The 27564-nt window shown below is 33.0% G+C and overlaps 3 protein-coding genes across 6 annotated transcripts; 1 reads left to right on the forward strand and 2 right to left on the reverse strand.

Moving 5' to 3' along the window:
* Positions 1-460: 460 nt before the first annotated feature.
* On the forward strand, positions 461-2917 carry LOC126670286 (wall-associated receptor kinase 2-like). The gene is made up of 3 exons (XM_050363983.1): positions 461-1362; positions 1462-1611; positions 1706-2917. Exons 1-3 carry the CDS (start codon positions 492-494, stop codon positions 2809-2811), a joined length of 2127 nt encoding a protein of 708 aa, XP_050219940.1. The 5' UTR covers positions 461-491; the 3' UTR covers positions 2812-2917.
* A 9325-nt stretch (positions 2918-12242) lies between these two features.
* On the reverse strand, positions 12243-21048 carry LOC126668828 (ABC transporter E family member 2). 4 transcript variants are annotated; one of them, XR_007638363.2, is made up of 13 exons: positions 20940-21048; positions 20724-20845; positions 20227-20312; positions 20035-20132; positions 19095-19212; positions 18919-19008; positions 17766-18070; positions 17488-17683; positions 17214-17399; positions 16854-17123; positions 14839-15084; positions 12651-12821; positions 12243-12574 (listed from the first exon to the last, which is right to left on the reverse strand). XR_007638363.2 is itself a non-coding variant. In XM_050362032.2 (13 exons), the coding sequence occupies exons 2-12, from the start codon at positions 20824-20826 to the stop codon at positions 12702-12704; spliced, it is 1818 nt and encodes a 605-aa protein (XP_050217989.1). In that variant the 5' UTR covers positions 20827-20845; positions 20940-21048; the 3' UTR covers positions 12243-12574; positions 12680-12701. The 4 variants fall into 4 exon arrangements, 2 of the variants coding, with proteins under 2 accessions (XP_050217989.1, XP_050217990.1); XR_007638362.2 differs by having other exon boundaries at positions 12243-12582; XM_050362032.2 differs by having other exon boundaries at positions 12680-12821.
* A 528-nt stretch (positions 21049-21576) lies between these two features.
* Positions 21577-25147, reverse strand: LOC126666988 (G-type lectin S-receptor-like serine/threonine-protein kinase RKS1). The gene is made up of 7 exons (XM_050359927.2): positions 23811-25147; positions 23603-23734; positions 23166-23353; positions 22727-22937; positions 22374-22611; positions 22137-22287; positions 21577-22066 (listed from the first exon to the last, which is right to left on the reverse strand). Exons 1-7 carry the CDS (start codon positions 25075-25077, stop codon positions 21758-21760), a joined length of 2496 nt encoding a protein of 831 aa, XP_050215884.1. The 5' UTR covers positions 25078-25147; the 3' UTR covers positions 21577-21757.
* Between the last annotated feature and the right edge of the window lie 2417 nt (positions 25148-27564).

Here is a 27564-nt window from a genome sequence, read left to right on the forward strand (position 1 = left end):
AAATAAGAAATGGATGGAAGCAAGCAGTAACCTGTAGTTGTTTCGACCATCGATCGTCTCTAAACCCGACATTTGGTTGTTCGTCCCGAACCTTTGAAAGTGGTGAAAAGAAGTAGACATAAAGTATTTTTGGTCAGGATTAAGCCAGACTTAAGATGAAGCTAAAATGCTGGTCAATGCCATTCTATAAAGTTTTTCCAGTTTTTAAGCATTTTTGGTCAGCTATTAAATGAAAAATTAAAAATCTAGCAGCTGATGACCATTGTTAATCGATAGGAAATTGTAGTTTTTTTTTTTTCTAGTAGCGATAAAACTTCTGTGAAGAAAGAAAGAGACCAAAAAAAGTTTTCTGATACGTATCCACTTAATCAATATTTTTCCAGTTTTACCCTCACTTGATTTAGTATATATATGTGAGGAATCAAGCTCTAGTTTCTCACATCTTCAAAAGAAAAAGCACTACTTTCTCACATAAAGCTTACTGCAATATTATGGCAAAGCTTATGCACATTGTTCTGGCTCTGAGCTTGACAGTGATGGCATGTTCACTTCAGGATTGTCCTACTAAATGTGGAGATGTTGAAGTTCCGTATCCGTTCGGCGTCAGTGACACATCTGCTGCTGTTGTGTATCCTGCATGTGCCAGGAGCGATTACTTCATGCTCTCATGTAATTCTACGGAATATCCTCCTCGTCTTTATTACGGCAAGCTCCATGTCCTGAATATATCTCTGGAGGAAGGAACCTTCACCATCGCCACTTATCCATCTCTTAAGTGCTACAATGAATCAGCACAGACTGATCATGTAAATTACAAGATGCAACTAGGAAACGGCCCTTTCAGGTTATCTGACACCCGAAACAAGCTGACAGCTATCGGATGCGATACGACAGCGTTCATGAGTGATGCTGGAGTAACGTATGGCAGTGGATGCATATCTTACTGCACTGAAAGCAAAAAGCTTGAAAATTATTGCACGGGAATTGGTTGTTGTCAGACTTCCATGCCAAGAAGTCTCAAGAACATAACCATCGCCATTTCAAGCTTAAGCAATCATAGCCGCGTTTTTCAGTTTAATCCATGTGGGTTTGCGTTTATAGCGGATGAAAAGTTCAATGTCTCCAAATTGAAACTTGATGATCGACCAAAACCTTATTTTAGTAAGAAGCATCCAATTTCTAAGGCTGTAATCGAGTGGGTTGCAAGCGAAGAAACATGTGAAGATGCCAGACTCAATGCCACCTTTTATGCTTGTGGTAATAATACTGACTGTGTTTACTCCGAAAATGGCAAGGGATATCGATGCTTATGCATGCAGGGATACGCAGGAAACCCTTATGATCGACTACAAGGCTGTCAAGGTAATTAATCACTAAATACAAACTTAACATGTTTTTTAATTCAATAAACCTTGTACTATTTTTGATGTACATTAAGCTTTCGCTTTAATTGCTTAATAGACATCGACGAATGCAAGGAGCCAATGAATTACCGGTGCCATGGTACTTGCAAGAACAAGGCAGGGAACTACACATGCCAATGCCCACTTGGGATGCACGGTGATGGCAAAATTAGCTGCCAGGGATTCCACATTTCAACTATTTCCGCAAGTAATATCTCTTGATATTCATGTTCATACAGTTTGATCACTTTCGCTAGATACAAGTTTTATTATTTACCCTAATTCTGTCTGTTTTGTTGCAGTTTGTGGAGCTTTCATGTTTGTCGTGATCATCAGTCTTCTGACTGTGATCATATGGAGGAAGCGGATAAAAGAGAAAAACTTCTTAAAAAATGGAGGTATGCTATTAAAGCATCAGCGAGTCAGACTTTTCAGCGAAAAGGAGCTACAGAACGCTACAAAAGACTACGACAGAAGCCAATTTTTGGGCGAAGGTGGTTTCGGATGTGTTTACAAGGGAAATCTGGCAGATGGCACGCAGCTCGCAGTAAAAAAGCCGAAAGACATAGACAAAACTCAAATTAATGAAGAGTTCGAGAAAGAAATCGGCATTGTTTCACAGGTCAACCATGTAAATGTGGTAAAGATCCTGGGGCTTTGTTTGGAGACGAAACATCCTCTGTTGGTATATGAATTCATTTCCAATGGGAGTCTATATCAACATATCCATCAGAGGAGGTCTCACATACTGAGCAGCTGGAAAAGCCGGCTGCGAATTGCTGCGGAGATCGCCTTAGCCCTTGATTATTTGCACTCCCTTGCCAACCCACCCATTATTCACGGTGACGTGAAGTCGGCAAACATCCTCCTGGATGAAAACTACACTGCAAAAGTATCCGATTTTGGAGCTTCGGTGCTTATTTCTCCAGGAGAGACAGTTATGGCTACAAAAATACAAGGGACATTGGGCTACTTAGATCCGGAATATCTCATGACCGGAATCTTAACGGAGAAGAGCGACGTATACAGTTTTGGTGTTGTTCTTGTGGAACTCTTGACGGGAGAGAAACCAAACTCTACTGCAAGATCAGGAGTCAAGAATAACATCATTCAATATTTTCTTTCTTCGCTGGAGCAGAACAATATCCCCGAAATACTTTGCCTGGTGGTCACCGAAGATGAAATCGAAGATATCAAACTGTTCGCAGAACTTGCAAAATGCTGCCTGAGTAGGAGAGGGGCAAAAAGACCAAGCATGAAGCAAGTGGCTGATGAGCTAAGTAGGTTGAGGCAATCGAACGAAAATTTATGGGCTCAACTGAACCGCCAAGAGTCGGAGCATTTGGTCGTTGAAAATATCAATCAACCCGAGAGCATCAGCATGCCAGCATTTGATATCAGCCTTTAGAATTTGCAGTCTTGTATTAGAGAAGCTAGCACTTATCGTTCTGTTGCATTAATTGTCAAACAATTTTGTACTTTTTTTTAGTTCAATAATAATAATGGACTTCATTTACTGGAAACTAGTGCATCTTTTTCTTTATTTTATAAATTTTAAACATACAGAGAATCAAGGGACACCTATGTTTGCTTACATTGCTATCCAAGGCAATCAGCAGATTTATGAGCAGCAAATTGCAATATGTCAGAATGCTCTTATTGCACGCATAATACGTTCGAAAGGAGAATCACCATGGAAACTAGCGGATCCTAGGAAAACATTGACAGATATACCGGGGAATTACTTCAAACTGGAAACTCATTTCTCTTGGCAGGAAACTTCATTGATAATTGTTTACTGTCTGATTTCAGAGATTTCATTGATAACTGTTTACTGTCTGATATCTCTGCTAAGGGGTCATCTTTCACTTGGTGCAATGCCAGAGCTGGTTGTAACAGGGTCAAAGCAGACTTGATAGAGCTTTGGATAACATTAAATTTTCCAATTGCTGGCAGGAAACTTCTTGTACGGTTTTACCTCGTCATAACTCGGATCATTCCCCTATTCTTCTTCGTTGCTCGTCAGGTGATAAACCTACTTCTCGGTTTCAGTTTCAGGCTATGTGTATTACTCGTCCATCTATTCGTAAGTTTATTGATGATTCTTGGTCTATGCCTTCTATAAATGATCATACTATGCAGATTTTGGGAGCTAAGCTCAAGAGGTTAAGGAACGACCTTCGAACCTGGAATCATGAGGTCTTTGGACATGTTGATTCTAATATTCATAAAGCGCGTTCAGTGTTGCAAGAAATTCAGATTGAGATTGCAGATTCGGGTTTCTCAGCTGAACTTCATCAGAGGGAACTTAATGCTCATGCTGATTTAGACTTTTGTCTTCATCAACAAGAAATTTTCTTAAGAGAAAAAAAACTGAATTAAATGGATTGCAGCGGGAGATCGTAACTCAGCTTTTTTCCACCAACATATTATGTATCTATAATGTCAAACCCAAGCAAATTTTTCAGTTTAATTTGATTTGATTTTTTTTGTCCACGCCTGCTGTAGGTAGCAACATTTTTTTTGCATGCATTTTCGGGTATTAAATTAATGAATGTACCTGCGTAACTAACAACCGTCCCTGCAAACGTCGTCACATTTACAAACATGCATTCTCGAGACGCTTTATAAAACCGTCTCATCAATTTCGATGCCATTAAACAAAAAAAAGAATTCCGGTAGAACCATCGAATTGTACTACATCCCCATATCACTGCACCAAAAACAACTTTTAGCAGCGAAATTGATGAGACGGTTTTATAAAGCGTCTCTGAGAATGCATATGCGTAAATGTGATTCTATTTATTGCAATCTCTAGTCTTTAATTCCGCCTTCTTACTAAAGAAGGAAGCTATTTTCCGCCTTTTTGGTTGTTGATGAACTTGAGTGGCTTCAGTCTGGAATTTCTTTCTTTGATCTTTTGATATGGGTTGTTGTTGATCTCTCTTTTATGTAAGATAATTCTAGATTTCAATCTAAAACTGTTTCATTGTTGAGATTTCAACAGTGTTTTCTGCTTACTGTTTTTGTTTCTAAGTTTAGTCTTTGATTTCAACTTGTTTGATATCAAACATAGATCTTGTTTGTTGGTTTTTTTTCCAAGGATAGTATTAATTTAGTAGATACATCTAAATAGCGTTTCTCCAATTGAACTGCGCTCTGATGCTAGTCTGGTAAAATCTTATTGAATATATTTGGAAACATTAGCAAGGCGCTATCCAAATTCTGTCAAATTTCTAGCATAGTCTTTATTTGTTTTAAGCTGAAAGAATTGAATTATACCAGCTGATGTCCAAAAGCAACTATGCTTAAAGTTGACTTGAATAGAAATTCATGCTTTTCAATGTTCCAAACAAGGTTACATTCTGATCTGGGTACTAATGCTCTACATTGGCTCAATTTATTTAGTTATCTATTGACTTTTTCTCGAACAAAATTGAGGTTGCATTCTGCTGGGCATTTATTAGATGGTTGTATGCAGATTACTTTCCAATTCAGGTATTATCATTATTATCTCTATATTGATTATCTTATTTTCCCCTGTTACGCAACATATATAAGAGATTTTGCGATTGTTAAGGATCCCATTTTATTTGTCTTTGCTCTGTTTTGCTTTATTCTCCTCATGATCATCATCATCACCTCGCTCTGTTTTGCTCTATTTTGCAGTTGTTAACTATTTTACTCATGCACTAGAACTATCAATGCTTTTGCTGCACTTCTTCAAAGTAGAAGATTCCAAGTAATTTGGATCCTTATGGTTTTGTCTGGGTCATTTCTTCTCCTTCCGTGCCGCTGAGGTGGAAAAAATAAGACGTTCCGGCTTAGGATTTTTATTTTAGGCGGTGGATGAGCACACCGATTGTTGGTGGCGATTTTCTCTATTGTGAGACAATTGCTTTAATAATTTTAAAATTGGTGAATGTACTTTAACCACAGTTTTAATAAAAATTTATGGCTTTTTTATAGACTTAACTTTTAGTATTGTTGGTTCATGAATTGAAAACCTTCTACTGCAAAGTGTACATTTTATCTCTTAGGGGCGGTTAGAAGTTATTGGTAAAATCGGTTTTAAAACCGCCCCTTCAAAATTGATGGGAGAAAAAGTTTTAACTTGTAAACCGCCCCTATAAATTGATCGGAGACCGCCGGTCATTCCCCGACGCTAGTTAAAACCGCCTCTAATATATAACTACGGTCGATTTGGCGACGTTTTTGAGGCGGTTGTAAAACCACCTCTACATTCTGTAGGGACCGCCCCTATACTTAATTTTCACTGCCGCTAAAAGGCTTAATCTCTTGTAGTGTATATTCCAGAAATCACTCCTTGTCGTATTACTGGATCATGATCTTCCATTTTCAAAAGTGGGGTTTTGTTTAGATGAATCAAAATAAAAGCGAATAGTTTCTCACAGACGGCACCAAAAGATAAATCATTAAAAACAGGAAAGTGATATACTAAAACTATATTACAGACTAACAGATAGCACGGTCAGAAAGAACGTCAGAAAGAGTTCTCCAAACGCTCACTCTGACGCTCAAGTAAGTATTTGGTGAAAAAAAAGAGTAAGATAAAGATTATAGATACAAAAAGAGTACCTTAGGGTTTAATGATAAAATGATTTTTATAGTGTATTTCTTCTTCACTCGTGCTTACTGTGGCGAGGTGTCCCTTAATTAATATTATAGGTTGAGCTAGCCTTTTCGGTTATTTGGGTAGGAAATAAGTGTAGGAGTGTGGTGTATGTATGTTCTCTTGTCAGAGAATCTTTAACGGCTCTTGCTAATGTGGCCTTCCTTTCTTCCTTTGCAAGTAATGTGCTTTATGCCTAAATTATAGTAGTTCCCTTAGTGATAGTGGTCGGGAAGGCAATCCCGAATTGAAAAAGTCTTCAACCGGGATTGAAATCCTCGTGGGATTATGAGCGTAGTTAATTCCATTTTACTAGAGTTGGTCATGTATATATTTTTGGAGGTTGCTTCGTCCCAACTTTTTTTTTTCAAATCCATATATGGTGCTGAAATAGCAACCATTTTTTGATGTAATTTGCTGAGGTGGAATTCATTCTTTTGCTTTCAACTCATCAAATTATAATTCCGTGTATGGATTAAAAAAAATAAAAGTTGGAGTTCAAATATAACATTTAAAAAAAATGATTAAATTGAGAAAACGTGTACAATTAGTGAATTTTTATGATATTAACCCTTTAATATAAGACACATTAATTTTCATTTCTATCCAGAAAAGGAAAACAAAGCTAATTACACAATTTATGCAAACACCAGTAGGTAATTGCGTTTAAATGGACTTCTATTTTTAGATTAACTAATTACTGCCTCAAATTTATATCTATTTTCATTTTTCAGGATGCTAAAATTCATGGCTAAGAATAGCAAACCTATCAGATTATTTAGACGAGTAATTACATTGAACACAATTAAACATAAATACGTAGAATTATGGAGATTATGGTCCTCCCGACAATGCTCGTTAATATGCAATACAATATTTCAAAACACATAAATGTCTCCGTTAGTTGTTTTTTTATTTATCATTTGCTTTGTGAAAACAATAAAACTCACAACCTGGACACAATATTGTCCTCTCCTTATACCGTTTGAACAATAACTCGTCCGTAATGTATCTTTTGAAAATTTATTTATGTCGCTTAGCATATTTTTCATTTAATTAAAAACAGGTACTATTCTTTTTTTGCCAAGTTTATATAGTGTTCAATTTATTATCTATGATTAAAATGTTGTTCCCAAACGGCATTGTTTTTTTGTGGAAAAATGCCTAAAATGACAGTGAGCCATAAGTTAAAAAGTTTGGAATTAATGTGGGCCACCATATTTTGAATAATATGCTTAAATCGTAAAAAACGTGAAAGTTGTGGATTTTTTAATACTAATTTATATATGTGTTAGAATGTCATTAATTTTAGGGGTAAAAATAAAATAAATTCCAACGTTTCACTTTTATAGCGATTTAATCCCAACGTTTAAAAAGTTAAGATACAAATCCCAACTTTTTTAGTTTTTGCAATTTATAACCCCAGTCAGTTTTCGTCAGTTTTGTAGGTTACGATTTTTTACAATAAATTACCGCAACAATCTATTTACTTGCTTAATTGAAAGGGATTTTAATAAATATACAATGATTTTGAAAAATAATTACAAAAATACCTACTAACAATTTGCAATATAACTTGGTATATCATTTTAAGATAATATTTACAAAAATAACCTAACTAACTGGGGAAAAACATAACGACGTTATATATCTCGTTCATATAGTTAAAAGGCCTAATCACTCAAAAAACCCTCACGTTTAGCCTCTTTTGCAATTATACCCTGACGTTTGAATTTTTTTAATTTTTCCTAGTTTGCCATTTTGTGTTTCAATTGTACCCCAAAATATTAAATTAACCTCTTTCCACTAAGAAACAAGTTTAAAATAATCCTTCATTTTTAGCCTATATTTTAATTAGACCCTAATATTATTAATAATATAAAAAATTAAAGATTATTTTAAAATTTTTTCTAAGTGAAAAGAGATCAATTTAATGTTTTAGGGTATAATTGAAACATAAAAACCTAAATTAGGATACAATTGAAAAATTCCTACGTCAGGGTGTAATTGCAAAAGGGGTAAAAGGTGAGGAAGTTTTAAGTGATTAAGCCTAGTTAAAACAGCAATAACATAAAATATATATGAAATCGATTCTTAATCAACAAGTTAACCTGAATTTCAAAACAGAAACAAGAAATTCAATCTCCGTACAAGATCAATTCTCAATTGTAATTTCTACAAAAGAAAAAGATATGAAGAACAAAAAATTGAATTGATAGTCACTAAGAAATTTCAACAAAATAGAAGAATCTTAGCAGAGGAAAAATAAAATAAAAACAAAAGGCTTTTGTCACGGTCCGAAATTTCAGATCGAGACCGGCACTAAAAAATTGGAGTTATAGCTCTGAAACCCATAGTAAGCCTAAAAATCCACTATAAATTTTTCACTTAAAAATCATTCTAAGAAACTTTTTGCAATATAACTTTTAAAAATATTCTTGCTACAACCTGTTAAAATACTGATATTCATAGATTTCATTTTATAAACATATCAGAGTTTTAAAACGCAAGTCGTTTAACAAACAGCTCTCAATTCAATAGATTGATGCAGACTTCTAAAATAATAAAACTTCTTTTACACGCTTCGTATAAAATGTGACTCCCGACAATATAAAATTTCGAAAGATTTTTGCAAATAAATGATCCATCTTCTGAAAAACTGGAGGGACAATAAGTTCAATATAAAACTTCGAAATATTTACTTAGGAACATTAAACAAATACAATCGTGTATCACGAAATAATAAACATAGATTCAAATATCATAATCGTTATCTTAAATCCTTTTCAAATTAATGTCATTTCTACTATTCATGACTTTAAATATCCCAGATCATTATAATCCTTTTGGCACGGTTTCGAAGGATTTATAGTCAGAGACGGATGTAAGGTAGGGCCAGGCTGGGGCTAGGCCCTACCTCACATTAAAAAAAATATTACATAGCCTAATAACCTAAGTTTATGGGTTAATTACACTTCTTTATTTTGCACAATCGTAAAAGGCAACATACCATTTGATATATATTGCTTGAATTTGATAGAAAAATCACTAGAATGTAGCAAAATATGATATAATAAAGTCTAATATGCTGTTTAGATTAGTCTAAAATACTATTAAATTAGGAAGTGTATATCGTATTCTAATTATTATATAAATCAATATAAATTTTTTCTCATGTTGCATAGAGCATATTCAAATTAAACTCTCATTTTAAATTTTAAATATATTTCTATTCAAAAACATACCTTAATTTTTTTAATTCTAATGTACTTTTTTGCGGTATGATATTTTATTTTTTAAAAATTAAATTTGTGCCCCGCCTCAATTTTGGGGCTGGCTTCGTCACTGTTTATTGCTCTGCAGAGTTAACTGTCCACTAGTATGATCCCGAGAGATTTTCAACTCTACCGATTTAACCGTTTATTATTTCTTAATTTCAAATTGTGAGTACCGATAGATTTATAACTCTACTGAGTTAACTCACTATATACAGGTACCGAGAGATAGCTCAACCTAGTTCATTGACTCGAGAGATTTGCTCCACTGAAATCTCAGTCTCGAGAGATGCTCAACCGAGTTAATCTTGTATCTAATATATTTGTTAATCCCCTTATTTACTTTAGTAGGTCTTTCCTAGGTTCGACATCACTAGAACACATAATTATATTTTAACCTAATAAGAAGCTCATTCCAACAAATTCATATCAACAATAGCAAATATTTGTATGCAAGACAATAAAGTAAACATTCACATGAAATGCAGTAAATTAAACATTTAAAGAAATAATAGCATTGCATTTCATAATTTAAAAGCATTGCACTTCGTAATACTCGAAAGTAAACAATCGAACTCACGGTCTTTTCATTATTCCAAACTTTTTTACCAGTAGTCCTCCGACTCCCGAGATTCTCAACTCTTTGGATCTATACATTAATCATATCAAAATCTTACTGCTTTAGAGTAAGAGTAACTCTAGACTCACGTTAAAACATTAAATAAACAAATATCTCCAACTTTTATACTCTTTTCCTAACTTGTTTAGTTAATTAATTATCGATTTCAACTGTATCAAGAAAGGAAGAGAAAGGAGAAAACAAGAGAGACTCATAATCTTTCATTTTTAATCAATATTCTAATTAAATACTAATATTATTAATAATGTAAAAAATCATTCTTCCTAAAATTATATCCAATAACTTTTTAAAATCAAAACTATAAAAATTTGCAATAGGGTACAATTGAAACAAAATCTAAAGGTGGAGGGATTTAGAGAGGATTTTCTTACGTCAGGGTGCAATTGAAATGGAATTTAAAGGTGGGAGGGTTTTGAGAGTGTTTTCCAACGTCAGGGTGCAATTTAAAAAAAATTAAAGATGAAGGGCTTTTGAGTGATTAGTCCTTATCAAAATACATGTATAACAACAATTATTTACATTATAAGATAAAGGGAAAAGGGGCAAATATGCCCTTATCGTTTAAGGTATGAAGCAAGTAAGCCCTTTTTGAATTTCGAATCTCAATTAAGCCCTTTTTGAATTTCGGATCTCAATTAAGCCCTTAACGTTTCAAAATCAGACCACTCTTCCGTGTAACAGCGTTAATGAAACGTTAGTTTCTGCCTACGTGAAATGTCCATATCATATTCCACGTGGCCAAACGGAAGCAAATATGTCCCTATGGTTTAAGATGAGAGTAAATATGCACCTATAGTTTAGAGTGGAAGCAAATAAGCCCTTTATGAATTTTCGATCTCAATTAAACCCCTGAAGTTTCAACATCAACACATCTAAACCCCTTTGTCTAACATGTTTAACGAAACGCTCTATGTCATTACTCCATCACTACGTGGAATATCCATATCATTTAATATCTCAGATAAAAAAATCACATAATTTAAAAATCATTATATTTTCCAAATAAGAATTTAGAAATTTTTTAGCCCTTTTTATATTATATAATTCTCTTCGAGTTTTCTCCTTTCTTTTGTTGGTTATCCACCATATTTATCACGTCTTTTTACATCTGTTACATCAATTTACAATCATCTCTGTTTGTCGCTTCGAATCTAGCTAGGTTCGAACTAACAAACACATCAATACGTATGTCTTCAAATCCAGCTTGGTTCAAAACAGACAACAAATAGACGTAAGCATGAAGTAACAGTATAGAGCGTTTCGTTAACAATATTAGACAAAGGGGTTTGGATGTGCTGATTTTGAAACGTTAAAGGCTTAATTGAGATCGAAAATTCATAAAGGACCTATTTGCTCCTTCCGTAAACCATATGGACATATATGTTCCCGTCTTAAACCATAAGGGCAAATTTTCCACCTTTTGGCCACGTGGAATATGATATGGGCATTCCACGTAGGCCGAAACTAACGTTTTGTTAACATTGTTACATATGGGGCCTTATATGTTATGATTTTGAAATGTTAGGGGCTTAATTGAGATTTAAAATTCAAAAAAGACCTATTTGCTCCATACCATAAACGATAGGGGCATAATTGCCCCTTTTCCCTAAGGTAAAACACTAAAAAGTATAATGTAATAACATAAAACACGGTTAAACAATATACAAGACTAAAACACAAATATTCAAATAATAAATTACAAAAACAATGTTAGATATATTAAACTGATAAATCTTAGTAATTTTTATTAATCTCTTAGATCTTTAGATTGCTAAATAACCATTACAACCAAGATCATTTGATATAGAATTTCGACCATTTTTAAGATATTTTGTAGGACGAACATTTCGAGTGACACCTTCTCATAGAACAGCAGCTTTACCATGCTTCAACTCAATTGATGTTTTTTCTTGATAATTGAGAAAAGATAAGCATTTGTGAAAGAAATTAATCCCACAACCTTACAGTTTTCTACTAAATGTTTATGCCATTTGAGCTATAGCTCGTTGATTGACTCAAATGATTTTTCAATTTGAATTATGTTAAATTGTACAAACAGAAATTTGTGTACTAAACCAGTTTTAAAAAATAAAAACAATATGCATCTACAATGTCAAACCCAAGCAAATTTTTCAATTTAATTTGATTTGATTGTTTTTTTCTACGCCTGCTGTCTGCATGCATTTCGGGGTATTAAATGATGAAGATGCCATTGTTCTGAACAAACAAAAAAAAAGAATTCTAAAACAGCTACTGTCTCATACATGGTTAATTAGAACCATAAACAAACATTCAGATAAAACATCTATTGTAATAAAATCATCAAATATTTACTTCTTGCAAGGACAAAACTGCACCGCTATATATCAGTTTACCGCTTTTTTCTTCCTCTAATTTCAAACACCGGTCAGATACAAGCTCAAATACATTTCAAACATCAACCCACCAGATGTAATTATCAAGAAAAACATAGTGAAGCAAACATTATAAATGGCCTGCAGCTCATTAACATAAAAGTCCAATGTTACTGCTTCGCAAGCTAGGAGGCAAGAAGTCTCATCCGTCAACATTCGAGCATAACTTATCAAGTGCCAAACTTACTCAGAATGATGCTTTAAAATTTCTGCATAGCTAGAAGGAAACATAATTAGTAAGTATCAACGGTTAGCTGCAAAATCTTTTGTTCATCGGACGAATACCTGAAAGAAAGACTGGCAAAGAGAATTACGTAAAAGCTGCTACGAGTTGCATCAATCATCCAGGTAATAATACGACCCAGCAGATTTCTGTTCTCTGTCCTTGGTTGATTCCAACTTGTTGATTCTTGGTCGGAAATTTGTTGGGTCCCGCCTAAATGTGATATCTAGATGCTGTATCATATCATATAGACAAAAAAGAAGCTATCAGTCGACAGCATAGTGGACCAGACAATATAAGCTAAACTGAAGAACAAAGGAAATGGATTAACATAGATGACGTGAGTGCTATTCAAACTCGCATAAGCAAAAAGAGTTCAAAACAGTGAAGACAACTTTTGACTGTAAAGCTGTTTCAACTTTCAAGTGATTGTTTCAGAAAAACACAGATGTTTATTGGCAATTATCTACATTCAGTAAATCCAAGTAATAATCCCTATAAGTTTGCTTATTTTTAGCAGATGTACATAATTGTATTTTAAGTGTCAGATAGTGAAATTCAGTAAAAAAGGCAGCAGTTCCTAAAACGGAATAAAAAACCAGTACTAGAAAAAATAGCAAATTACTCTGGGACAATTCCATCTATCTTGTTCGAAAATCAAATTATATGGCCCTTCACTTTTATTTCAGTTAACATTTTAATCCTTCTGTTTATTCTAGGTGTTGGTCAATTAAATTAAAAGACTTAACTAAACATAATTAAATTTTAATTTAATCATTAAATTTATTTTTGAAACAAGTAAAATTAAAAATCATATTTAAATGAGATTCAATGGCTTAACAAATCCAATAAAAATTACATTTTCTTACATTTAAAACTTAAATTTTTCTTATTTTTTTAATTTTCTTACTTTTCTTACTTTTCAAAACTAAAAAATTAAAAAAAAAACGTTCATAAATATTAATAAATTAAATTGAAGTCATTAAGTCATTAAATTTCATAATAGTAAAATTTTTATTTACACATATTGACAAGGGTTTATTGAAAATTAAAACACTAACTTTAATGTGATCTAACTTTGAAATTTGGCAATGTCAGTTAACAGCTTTCATTTTCTGGCAAATTGGAACACCGACCAATCATGCAACAACAAAATGTTGACGTGGATGTATATTATCAGGTCCACATCAGCGTTTATTAGCTTGGTGTTCAGTGTTCTGATTTGCCAAAAAGGAGAAGTTGGTGACTCACATTGACAAGTTCTAAAGTTCGTGTTGTAATTGCAAATTACGCTAAAATTCGTGATTTAATTTGCAATTAAATCTATCAATTAAATAGGTTTAATGAATAAATTGATTTTTTTTATCAACAAGTCCTTCGACTTAGTTGACTAACACCAAAAGTGAATGAAATGACTAAAATGTTAACAAAAACAGAAGTGGAGAACCAAATCGTTTGATATTCTAAAAAGAGGGACGAAAGTGTGAATTATAGCATTTGTGATGGACTCGGGAGTAATTTTCTCTAGAAAAAATGATTATAGATATTCCCAAAAATACAAGTAAGAAATCACTACAATGATAAAAGGGGAGGTAACCTCATGAATCATGTCTAAAGAAATATAGACCAAGAAAACACCAATACTTTTGAATGGGTGAAGCACCTATATCAGATAATTCTCACACACGGACACATGCTGGACACACCTCCAAAATTGTCCATATATGAGGGTTAACGGCTAGGATGTATTTAGGACACAGCTTGGACTTTTTAAGGACAGGCAAATTTCAAAGTTTACAAGTAGCTTAAATAGCAATTTAACCCCTCAATTTATAATCAATTGGAGAAGTAACAAAAAAAATAAATTTTGTCAATCTAACAAACCAATAATATTTGCAAAACAATTTATGCCTAATTTTGGTAGAATAAAGACTGCAGGGCTTGCAATTAAGAATCTAAGTCACATATACATATTTTTACATATACTTGTGTGTAAGATAACTTTTAGTTTTTCATAATTTTATTGTTTAATTTTATGTAATTATATGGTATTTTTAAATAACAGCATTTCCTGCCATATCTCTTAAAACTATTTATAAACGCCACATCAATTTGTCCCTGTTGTAATTTGTACCATACCCATATCCTATGTCTGTTGTGCTTCATAAAATTTAAATAAAAATCATTGGTACCCTTCTATAATGTTGACTTCATCATATCACTATTTAGAGCATAAAAATAAGTACTTACAGATAAGAAGAGATTCATTCCAGTCAACAGCGACTGAGGACAATTTGCAATACAATCCACAGATGGCCTTCCCTCATACACGATTACTCTATCAGCAAGGTAAGTTGCCATTATAAAATCATGCTCTACCACGAACGCAGTTTTCTTTGCATGAAGGATAAACCTCTTTATAACTTTAGAGGCAACAATACGCTGCTCAGAGTCCAAATATGCACTTGGTTCATCAATTAGATAAATGTCTGCAGGCTGTAAAGCAAAATATGAATTATATTTCACTAAATAGAATAAAATTTAAATATCTAGAAAATATCAAAATTACTTTAATTAGTAAGATGCATCATTAACTCTAGTTGCAATCACAATAGAATTCCGGTCTCCTGATAATTTATTCAGTTGCAAAAAGAAAAGTGCAAGAAACCAGTGTCGCGACATCCATTAGATGTAAAACAGATGGAATCTATACAATTCCCAGGATAACGATCTGCTGTAGTCATCTTTCTACACTTAAAAGTAAGACATTATATAAAAAAAATCAAGAACAGAGTTACTACCAGTTACATAACATTCTAAAAACACAATACAAGTACAAAATTCTTGCAATTTAAGACATTAACTGCATGTTAAGGACGTGTACTTGGATGATTCTACCTATAGTGCACAATAAGTAGCGATATAGATACATAGTAAAGTCATCCTTATGAAATGAGAAAATAGATGAAGAAAGACGGTTTAATAATACCCTAGGGGACAGCCACACCATAAAAGTAGGAAGTAATACATTCAAATCCAATTGTTCCACTATCATACTCCATTTAAACTCGATGTACTAAAAGAAAGACAAGGAGCCCCTATATATCTATGACCAATTTGAAGAACAATTGACAGTCTTAAAAGGTAAGCAAATTATAAATTACTTTGGGAAAACATCAACCTGCTAAAGCATCCTTCAACTTAGATAGCATAGAGCATTGTTGTTAGACTCGTATGATTTAACGAGTTAAGTCGAGTCTCAAAGAAAATGAGTCGGCTCTATATTAAGACTCGAAATTGTGTAAGACCTCGATCATGAATTGATTGACTCGGTAATTAATCGAGTGAATCGGATAGACTCTAAAGATTCAAGCAATTCTTTCAAAAGCCGAGCAAAATATTCAAAGATGTAAGTCTTATTTGAATTTTTAAATTACTGGTAAGCTTCATTCTCATGAGAAATCCAGCAATGAAAAGGAAGAAAAGAAGACGAAAAACTTATTTGAATCTTCAAGTTACTTGCAGTTGGAGATAAAGAGCTCTAATAAAAGAAAATAAGGAAAAATAAAGATTCAAAAGGACAGAATGATTGTCCAGTGAGTGGAGTTCTAATGCAATATTTAATTCTAGTTGGTTTGAATCTTTGATTAATTGTTATTCAAGGATGATATAATTTTAAATTTATAGACATACAATAAAAACCTGTTTTTTTTTATTTGTCTATAATTAATATTAGTAATTTCGATTCTCGATTCACGATTCACAAAATTAAGATACAATTCTAAATTCAAAACTCGATACATGGAGCAAACTGTAAATTGCTGTGGGAAACAACTACAATTTAAGCAAGCACTCGATGCAACCTATAAAGTGGACATATCGGCCTCACATAAAATGCTCTAATGCTTTAAATGGTGAATAAAGTAAAATTCTAGCTACTCCCTCCATTCCAAAACAATTGTCCACTTTGCTTTTTCACCTAGTTTAAGAAAGCACAATTAATATAATCAATTTTATAAATTTTTCTTCATTTTTTTACTATGCCCTTATTTAATACCATGACAAACTCCTTTTTCCGGGCTAATGGCAATAACCGGTGGACTTTAAATAAGGGAAATTTGGAAAATTTAATATTAAAGATTGTGATTAACTAGAAATTTGTCAGGGACAAATAAAAGGATAAGTGGAATATTGTTTTGAGAAGGAGGGAGTATTTCAAGTCACCAAATGAAAGATTTGTAAAGCCAAAATAATTTAGAGATTACCTTTCCAAGGCAGAGACATAAAGCAACCCTTTGCAACTCTCCACCAGAAAGATTCACAACTTCCTGATCCATTAGTTGTTCTATAAGAAGTGGCTTCATCACATCTGACATAAATTGTGGATGCATATATGAATCACGAATTTTCTGATGTAGCAAGTGTCTAACAGTAGACGGAAACTTAGGACTGATTTTCTGGGGCTTGTAAGAAACATTAAACTCCGGTATCTCAACATCAGACTCCCCCGTTGTATCAGGTTTCAATAAACCAGCCTGCATTTCCGGTGAAAATGATGTTCAAGAGATACAAGATGTTAAAGTAAAAAAAAAAAGGATGAACTAACATTGATATTTAATTAGTACCAGCATTCGAATAAAGGTTGTCTTCCCTGTCCCATTCTCACCCAGCATAACAACAATTTGAGAATCTGTAAATTCACCCTCAATCACATGAAGCCTAAAGTTGCCTTGAGTTTTAGTCATAGTTGGATATCTGTATCGTGCATATGTTTCAATTTCCTCAGCACTCTCTTGTGGGGTCTCAGCAACCTTGAAAGGCAATAAATAGTGTTAAGAAGGTAGTGGTGTAAATGCAACAAAATTAAAAAAAAAAATAGATTAGAAGAAAGCATATCACCTTGAAGGTTAAAGACTCATCCCGGAAGCGTAGATTTTCTGTAGGAACAAATCCGGCCAGGAAAATATTGATTCCTTCTCTGACAGAGAAAGGCAAAGTAACAACTCCATATGCACCTGGTTTCCCATATAAGCAACAAATGAAGTCGGACAAATAGTCTAGGACACTAAGATCATGCTCCACGACAATCACATAGCTGAAACAAAGTTGGAACCAATATATTAAGATTTCGAATACAATGTGGGAAAATCTAGAATAAAAAAGCAAGAAGGTTGGACCTGTTAGGCCTGAGCAAAGATCTGACGACTTGGGCAGCTTTAAGCCTCTGTTTCACATCAAGATAACTTGATGGTTCATCAAACATATATATCTCAGCATTTTGTATGGCAACAACAGCAATAGCAAACCGCTGGAGCTCTCCACCAGACAAGTCCCCGACATTACGGTCTATTACTTGGTTTAGATCAAGATCTTTACAAAGTTCAGCTTTAACATCTCTCTCATCTTTTTGTTCAAGCACCTGCCCTACATTGCCTTGGACTGCTTTTGGAATGTGATCAACATACTGAGGCTTTATGATGGCCTGTTAATTATCAAGATATCTTAAGCAAGAGAAAACAAAATGTGAAACAGGCGCACTGTCTACCTATATATTAACGGCACTTTCCTTCTGTGCCTACTTCCATAAGGGGGGAAAAGGAACGATGCATAAAGAGGCACAAGGAAAGGGATATCAACATTTTAACACACAATTAAGTAGATATCTAAGTGAATTTTGAAGATACATTTAAAATAACAAAAATAAGGTCAAAATAATAAAAGTTACATATGAACTACCATCTCAATCTGTTTCAATCACATTGAAAGAAACCATCAGATAAATTCAGGAACAATCAAACAAACTGCAAGAGTTGAATACTACTTCAGTGCGTGCAACAAATAAGTTTCAACAAGATCTTTAATGGTGGTATCCTTAAAACCAAGGAACTAAAATTAAAAAACTCCATACAGCAAGCCAAATGTAAGGACAACTAAGCAGGGTAATCATGCATGTATTGGCGGAAAGAGCCTCATACATTTGCACATGCATATTACTAAATAACTTCTACTTGGAAAAGTGATCGCATTCCACATCTAATATGCAAATGAAAAGATAAGAGGAAAATAAGTAGATCAACTTATAAGTTGAGTTTTCTCATGTTCCTAACTTGAAAGTCAATTACTCCACACCTAAAATGCCAAGCATAATGCATAATAATAGTCCAACATTAGAATAGGATTCGAACAAATGAAACTGCATACAGAAAAGCATTTTAGAAGAGAAACATGTCAAAGACTGACAAACACAGATATACTCATTAAAATATGGAATGATATCAAAGGGGAATGAAGCTTAAAGTGTTTTTGTCCATCTATAAATAAAAAAGGTACCTTCAAGTTATCTTCCAGGATACGAGTAAAATAATTCTGCAATTCAGATCCTCGGAAGTATGTCAAGATTTCCTGCCAATCTGGAGGATTCTGCATATGATGGAGAAAAATTCCAAGAGGCTTAAAAAAATTAAATGCAACTCATGCAATAAAAATAATCATTATAAGGAACTTACATTGAAACGACCCAAATTTGGTTTCAGCTTTCCAGCCAGAACTTTCAGAGCAGTGGACTTTCCAATGCCATTTGTTCCGACCAAGCCAAGAACTTGCCCAGGCCTTGGTACTGGCAGCCTGCAATTAAGAATTTCTTCTATGTCAAAAGGAAGAAAGCACAAATCCAACAACTTTCTTGATAGCCAAAAGTATCAATCAAAATATGCAATGCTTTGTGATACATGAGGAACACAAGCACATACTACTTTGCATAAGAGTAACACCAAAGACTCTTTGGCAAAGAGAAATAAAATATAACTTTCAACAAATCCAAAATGACAGCACCCAAGCTCACAGTGAAAAGTACTACTCCCTCCGTCCCAAATTAATAGGCACTATTTCAAGTTTTCTTGTCCCAAATTATAGGCACTAGATATTTACTTTATTAAGTGATTGTCAAATATACCCTCATGAATTATAAGTGATATCTTAGAAAGACGAGAAAAATCACAAAAAGACGAAAATTACTACTATATTAAATGAGGGCAAGTATGGTATTTTTTCATACATTAACTCATTTTATATAGAAAATCTAAATTTCTTAATACCTAAACTGCCTATCAATTTGGGACAGATGGAGTATATTTTATGTAAACTAACAGGGGGCAAAGAAAAAGGAAGAGACAAAAGAAAAGCTCAAATGTTATCGACAAAAGTTACTGCCCACCATAACTTCAATTTTCATATTCTGAACCAACTATAACATTATTTATGAAACTTAACTACCGATGCTACTGCTAGCAAAAACCTATTTCTGCATCTCCACTCTCCAGGTAGAATCTCGCTTTAACACTCACTGTTTTGCATAAAACAAAGACCCATTCAGTGCCCCCCCCCCCCTCCTTCCCTTTTTCTGCTCCCTCTTCTCTAAAGTTGTAACCAATGTGATCATTAACTGACCTGTGCAATTTAAAGGTGTTAGGACCATAACGGTGTGTTGTATCTTTATCCAGATCTTTCGGCAGATTGATGATCTGAATTGCTTCGAATGGACATTTCTACATCAACAGAAACACCAGCATTCAATTTTGCACGGGCATAAGCAAATGGAAAAAACGTAAACAGAAGAAAATTATTACTTCAATAACTAACCTTAACACAGATACCACATCCAATGCACAGCTCCTCAGAGATGAAAGCTAACTTAGCTGCAGGTGTAACCTCGATACATAATTTTCCTGTGGAAAAAATAGTATCATAAATTGGTGAGAAGAAATAAATGGAAAGCAAAAACAACCATAAACCACCACCTACGAATCTCTCCAAAACAACATCAACCATTGAGCAACAACTCAACATATAAGCCTTTATTCCCATTAAATTGAGCATGTCTAAACAGTTCCAATTCTACAGACTTCTGTAGTTCATAACACGGAAAATAGTAGACGTTCCAGCGAATCCTAGCCTTTGTAGCTAAAACATAGCAAAAGTCGAGCTGAACGCTTGTCATGCTATAATTAGTTTGTTGGACAATTCATTAGGCTTATACAATACATCTACTCAGTCTCATACTCAATACATAAATACTAAAAAACAACTATATTCGAATTTAAATCGCACAATTTAAGAGTAAAAAAACAAAAGCTCACCAGTTTTAACAACAGGGCAGCTCTTCTTGCATTCTTGACGACACTTCTTCGGCTTGCATCTGTCCGAGCTCACAATGGCTATACGCGTTAACCTGTCAGACATCTTCACTACCAATTTCTACCTGCAAATACATAACACAATTAAAAATTAGGGTTTCAAGAAATTATAATCAGTGTTGCTGAAAATTTAGACATCTTCATCTGAATTTTGTTTACGTTTTTCTAGCAATCGGGCACTTCAAGAAATTAACAGATCAAAAATCAGATGAAGAGGAAGAAGTAGAAGAAGAAGAAGAACGTGCGACGCTGCTGTGTTTAGGGTTAGGAAAACTTGGCCTCTTTTAGCCAGCCCTTGATGTCTTAATGGGCCTCCTTTAGCCAGCCCAAGATCAATCTTATACCTTTATAAATGCATTTTTTTTATTTGTAATTTCTTTTCGTTTATACCATAACTTATGAAAAAATTCAATTGTAGCATATTTTGAATGTTTGTGTTGCATCTCTATTCTAAAGAGTTAAATTGATATTTTTTTATTTGAAATAAAATTCAAAATAATTTTTAACTTTTAGTTATATTCTAATTAAATGTTAATGTTATTTATAGTATAAAAATACCTTTTTAAACTGAATGAGGCCTCTGTGATAATGACTTGATATTACTTCATAATTAATAAAGATTTTTCAACTTTTAGTCACTTTAGATTGTTATATAGTAGAATATATTTATTTGAATTGTTATTACTTCATAATTAGTAAAGATTTATCAATTTAATTCTTGAATTATTATGCAAAAAGAGTGGGTGCAAGTCCTTAGGTGAGGACATTTTTTTAAAATTATAGATCAAGTTTGTGATTGAAGTAAAAACGACTCTATTTTCATTTAGAACTATTCTCAAATATACATAGATAGGCGCCTAGAGATAACCTAATGTATCAAAGAATTTCAATCAACATAAAAACTAGAAATTTAATTACAAGTTATATATCATAAAAATATTTTAAAAATCCTAAATGTTATCACAACTTCAGTATTTTTAGCGACTTACCATCATCGTGATTGTCATATCATTTATTGAACACGCTATTTCGTCTCTCATCAAAAATTCGGAGTTGTTACACAAACTTTTACGAGTAACGAATGCAGGTTTTTTAGGTGTAGGAAGAGGTATTTCACTATTTAACATGAGAACAACATCGAACATGCTCGGTCTATCAGTTTCATCTTGTTGAACACATAAGAGTCCGATTTGAATGTATCTCAAGACTTCATCATAATCATATGACTCCTCAAGTAATCGATCAACTATTTCCAATGCTTTATTCTCCTTCCATAATTCCCAAGTCTGCATATAAGTTTTCATCACTTAATAACCAATAATTAAAATTTGGCATTAATAGTTTTTTTTAACTTACATGTTCTATTAAGGTTAAAGAAGGATCCTCTTGGGAAAAATTATTGTTCTTCTTGCCGGAAATGATCTCCAACAATATCACACCGTAGCTATACACATCAGATTTTATCGAATATCTTCCGAACAAAATATATTCAGGCGGCATGTAACCACTGCATTAAAAATAAATAAATTAAAAAGTTAAAAATTATAGTTTAAGTGTTTTAATTTTATAACATTATATTTTTTGTGAACTTACAATGTTCCAACAACTTTTGTGGTTTTTTCTTGAATTTGTCCGTCTTTAGATATTCTCGCCATACCAAAATCTGAAATTTTTGGATTCATCTCTTCATCCAATAGAATATTGCTAGTTTTCAAGTCTCTGTGAATAATTCTCACTCTTGAATCTTGATGCAGATATAAAATTCCGCGAGCTATTCCAACAATAATATTGAAGCGTTTTCTCCAATTTAAGTTTGACCTTCTAACTTCGTCTAGACAAAAAATTCAAAAAAATTTAGTCTCTAGTAAGCATCAAGTTGTATTTAATATTATTGTTCTACATATAATTGTCCTTGTAGTAGCAGAATTTTCATAAATTTGACTCACCAAAGAGCAAAAAGTCCAAGCTTTTGTTTGACAAATATTCATAAATTAACATGGCATCATCTCCTTCCATGCAGCATCCTAAAAGTTTGACAAGATTCTTGTGTTGAAGTTTTGCAATTAACATAATTTCATTTTTAAATTCTTCTATTCCTTGCCCTGAATTTGGCCCCAACCTTTTCACAGCAATCTCCTGTCCATTATCTAGTTGTCCCTAAAATCATACAAAATCAAAACCAAATAAAATATAGAAACTTATATTGAACGGAAATAGAAGACGCTAAAACGGAAACAAAAAATTGAAGAACTGAAAAAAAAAATTCGTTTAGAAGAATAGTTCTTCGATGGAAAGTTTAAGAGTTTCATATGCATAAAACAAAATGCGCAAATTTAAAATTTGATAAGTTTTCGTGCAATACAGACAAAAATAAAAAACATTTACCTTATAAACAGAGCCAAAACCGCCTTGTCCAATTTTGTTACTCGGGGAAAAACTGTTAGTTGCAGCAAGTACAGTCGTGTAATTGTAAATCGTTGTGTCTAGAGGACCTTCACCATCTTCGGCAACTTCATTCGATTGAAATCTTCGACGAAAATCCCCTAAAAACCTTTGCTTCAGTCTATCTCTCACTGTCTCAAAAAAAATAAAATGTTATTTATTAAAAAAAACCCATATAGCGCGGACACACGCATACAGAAAAACTGGATACTTGGACATGGACACGCTGAAGTGGTGTCACTTTATGGATTTCTTTGTAAAAAAATGAGTCCAGTGTTCGCAGCGCCAAATGTCCGAAACAAATTCAAGACGTAAAACGAGTGATTGGAAGAAGTATCCGTGCTATTTACTGAAAAACCCAAAGTAGAGTTGTTTCTTACCCCTTGTTCTTCTTCTCTTGACTACCAAATATGCAATTAAGAGAAGCATAAGCCAAGCTGAAACAATTGAGAGTACTAAAATGAAAACCATACTCTCCATTCCAAGTATTCTTTTTGATTTCTTGGAAGATGCTGCATATAGTTGTGGAAACAGAAATTAGCAAACAGTTGAGGGAATTAAATAGAGACAGAATTCAGTTGCTGGTACCTAATTCTTGTGCATCAACACGAACATAAAGATCGTATCCTACGCCGAAGTTACCAACTGTATCAATCAATTCGCCGAACCAAACGAAGCAACCGGAGCCTTTCTCGACGATTACTATGCTTGCAAAGGCGGCGCATGAACAATTCTTTCGGCATTCGTTTTCACAATCCTTTCGACTTGTGCTCGTCATGTCCACCCAAACTGCTGCTCGTGTATCAGGAACTTTAACATGTTCCAGCTTCACAAACCCGAATCCATCCGTGCAAGACGGTTCCTGCCGTTTTCTAACACACCCGCCAGATCCATCTCTCAGAATGTTCCAATCTCTTGGGTTTTTCGGTTCAAAACCAGGTAAGCAATGGCATTCGAATAATCGACTAATAGCATGCGTAGGATCACACCTGCTATAGATACCGCAATGTCTATACGAATCACATTCGTGCTTGGGTGCATACCAGATATCCTTCCATTTTTCCTCCGTTTCATGCCAAGTCTCGTGCTTGTGAAATCCTGAGTAGTCCAAAACACTTCTCAGGATAACAGAATCGTCGAGAATAAAGAAAAAAAAGGCGATTTCTTCTTCGTTGTTGACGAAACTGTAGTTCCTTACATCCACAAAAGTTACTGGTGGCCCTGGAATGCCTCTCCAAATTGGGGTTCCGCCCTTGTAGATGAAGGTCTGGGGAGATCCCGTCGGGTTGATTTCCAGCGAATATTCCCCTATTGCAGGATCACTTGCTGATTTCCACGACGTTATAATCCAGCGCAGACCCGTTCTTCGGTTCAGCCCGAGTTTCATACCTGGTAGCAGAGTGTCTGTAGGATAATCAAAGCTCTGCCAGAAATAATCATTCTTACTTTTTCCTTCCACCACAACCAAATTTCCTGAATCCAACAGCTGAGCTTCAAAACTACTACTACTCTTCGTCGTCTCAACCGAAACATTTGTCGACCATATCGTCACTTTCCTGTCAAACAAAACGAGGTTTCCTTTGCGATTTACGGACAAAATTCCCGACAAGCCATTGATTCCATGGTTTCTATTTGCTACCCATACAACAGTTTGTTGTCTGACTTTATGGTACCATATTCCAAGATATCTCAGGTTGGAATTTGCAGGGCTAAAAAAACCAAGTTTGAAGTTATTTTCTTTAGAGATAAGAAAGTCTCCGTCTCTAATGGTTTGATTCATAGAAATGGTGTCAAAGGAAGAACAAAAAGTTAAGTGGATGATTACTAAAATGGTCTGCACATTTTTGCTAATCATTTCTGCAAAAAAGTTTGCAGTCTCTTTGATATAGATATTAGTTAGAATAGCTATTAATAGAGATAGAAAAATGTGCGGACTATTTTAATAAAGACGGAAAAAATATATTTTCTTCCTTTATCAACGATGACTTTTGCAATCCCCAATAGGGAGCTAGCGGATTTAAACCGTAGTTATATATGCACTCCATTAATACTTCAAGCTAGAGCTTTATTTTCCGTAAGCGACATATCCGGCTCGAATGGCGAATGGCGATTGGATTAGATGTAGAAGGTTTAAAAAATATTATTCTACATTTGACCTGTCGTGGACTAATTTTGATCATTTTATAAAATATATCCATAAAATTTAATTTGGACATTTATAATTATTATTTTATGTAGTTGATTTTTTAATTTCAATTTAGAAAAGATTACTTTGATTTAAAATGAGAATTATGTATCCGGAAATAAATTTTAATTGAGGGTTAAATTTATTTATCGTAAATCATAAAATTGATGGATCGGAATGTTCAGAATTTATTTAGAAATTTATTTTATAAAATGATTAAAATTGTAAATGAAAAAATATTTTGTCAAAAAATAATTGATGTATTAAACTATTCATAAATTTTAAAAATCTCAACTTTTGAAAATATAAATCTAGGCTTCACTTGCTTTCCTATGTCAAAAAATATAAATTAAATGTCATGGCGATGTGATAAATTAATTTTAAAAGAGGATAATTATAATTTTGTACTAATTAAAATGATTATTTAGTCAATATATCCATTAATATATATAAATCAAATAAACAACAAGAGATGGTCAATTGACCGCCATTTGGTCTATGTGGTGGCTTTTTAGCAACCAAACTTTTCCACATGTTCCAATTAGTATTAATGGACTACGAAAAATTCAGTTTAATTTTAAACAATTTATCCCATTATTTTCCATCTAATATGAAGACTGATAAAAATATATTATCTCACCAGTCGCCATATGATGTACCTTGTAAAATATGCTACGATCAATTGCCGTATAAATTGTTTGCTTTAAAGAAATATATAATATTTTGACTTGAACTAAAATTAACGTAATAGTTTTTTTTTAATATTATTTGAAAACACAAAATTTAATTATACTCAGATTTTTAATCCTGTAAATTTAACTTGCACTTTTACAGAAAAAAATCAATAAAATTTTATTGAAAAGGTTAATGCGCCCTCTGAACTTATGATATAAGATCACTTAATCCAGTTTTTTTTTTTTAAAGAACTAACCCCTAAACTCTTTATTTGAAAAGATATCATCCATAATTGTAATTTTTAAAACGTGTGTAACACAAACCGGAAGTGAAAGATACGAGAAATAAATTATAGAGTTTCATAATTGTTACGATAAAATCATTCTAAACCTAATTTTTGCAATGAAAATTTAAATAACGGGTTAATTTGACCTAAAATTGAAGAGTTTAGGAATTATAAATTGCTAAAAAAAAAAACTGAATCAAGTAATCATGTGTCATAAAATTATTTGTCGCGCTGACCCTTTATTCAAATTTTATTTTCTCCTTAAATTTAGCACAAATATTAATTAAGGTCAATTTTTAGTTTTAAAGAAAGTCTTGAATTTGGTATTTTGACTTGTTTTACTCTTTTAGTTTAAAATTGTTCAATAATTGTCTACCACATCAACTCCTATTTGTGTATAAATATTCCAATCCTTTTCTGCCAGCTAAGCCGAGGAGCAAAATGACCAAAAATGCTAAATTGAGAGTGCATATTCTATTTTCCCTTAATAACCTTTTTGTATTATATTTGGGGCATACAATAGACTTTTATTGGAAACAAAATCATGTCTGATATAAAATATAAACTTTTTATTTCTAATCGTATACTTTCTTCGGTTCATAATATTTGTCGTATTTAATTATTTCACATAAATTTAAAAACTATTAAATATGTCTTAATTTGTATATATTTTTATTAAATTGTTAATATTAATTACCACTAATTTTATTTAACTAGTATTTTTAACCTTATTAAGTTATTTATTCTTGGAGATAAATTTGAAAAAATAGTAATTAATGTTTTTTTTTAAATTCAGTGTGATAAATATTATAGATCAAAAAAAATTAAATACGGTAAATATTATGAACTGGAGGAAGTATGACTATTTACAGGTGTAATAATAATTTGAAGAGACTGTAGACCGAATACATCAACTCACTACAGTTTGCAAAATCTGATATGTGGTAAGAAAAGAATAATAAAAAATATTACTATTTTTTTTTAGATAATCGAATAATAATATTGCTAGTCAAATGCTTATCTGCTTTGTGAAATGATGCAATACAACGCGAGAATCACTCTACTGAGTTTATAATTTAATTAATTTTTTCTACAATTCATGTTGCAAAGTCGATTTTGAAAGGCCGAATCAACACAATTCAATATTAATGCAAGTATAATACATGCACTTAATTCATATGCACACTTTTTTAGTT

Source organism: Mercurialis annua, linkage group LG2, assembly GCF_937616625.2.
Source record: "Mercurialis annua linkage group LG2, ddMerAnnu1.2, whole genome shotgun sequence".
In the NCBI taxonomy this organism is placed as follows: Eukaryota; Viridiplantae; Streptophyta; class Magnoliopsida; order Malpighiales; family Euphorbiaceae; genus Mercurialis; species Mercurialis annua.

Excerpts from the sequence above, each read along its gene's own strand:
- LOC126670286 (XM_050363983.1), top strand. The coding sequence starts at position 492 with ATGGCAAAGCTTATGCACATTGTTCTGGCTCTGAGCTTGACAGTGATG. Across the intron at positions 1,363-1,461 it reads TCGACTACAAGGCTGTCAAG|ACATCGACGAATGCAAGGAG; the intron begins GTAATTAATCAC and ends ATTGCTTAATAG. Across the intron at positions 1,612-1,705 it reads CATTTCAACTATTTCCGCAA|TTTGTGGAGCTTTCATGTTT; the intron begins GTAATATCTCTT and ends GTTTTGTTGCAG.
- LOC126668828 (XM_050362032.2), bottom strand. The coding sequence starts at position 20,826 with ATGTCTGACAGGTTAACGCGTATAGCCATTGTGAGCTCGGACAGATGC. Across the intron at positions 20,133-20,226 it reads GATGTGGTATCTGTGTTAAG|AAATGTCCATTCGAAGCAAT; the intron begins GTTAGTTATTGA and ends CTGTTGATGTAG. Across the intron at positions 17,684-17,765 it reads TCTTTGCTCAGGCCTAACAG|CTATGTGATTGTCGTGGAGC; the intron begins GTCCAACCTTCT and ends ACTTTGTTTCAG.
- LOC126666988 (XM_050359927.2), bottom strand. The coding sequence starts at position 25,077 with ATGATTAGCAAAAATGTGCAGACCATTTTAGTAATCATCCACTTAACT. Across the intron at positions 23,354-23,602 it reads CAAGAGAAGAAGAACAAGGG|TGAGAGATAGACTGAAGCAA; the intron begins GTAAGAAACAAC and ends TTTTTGAGACAG. Across the intron at positions 22,067-22,136 it reads CTTTAACCTTAATAGAACAT|ACTTGGGAATTATGGAAGGA; the intron begins GTAAGTTAAAAA and ends ACTTATATGCAG.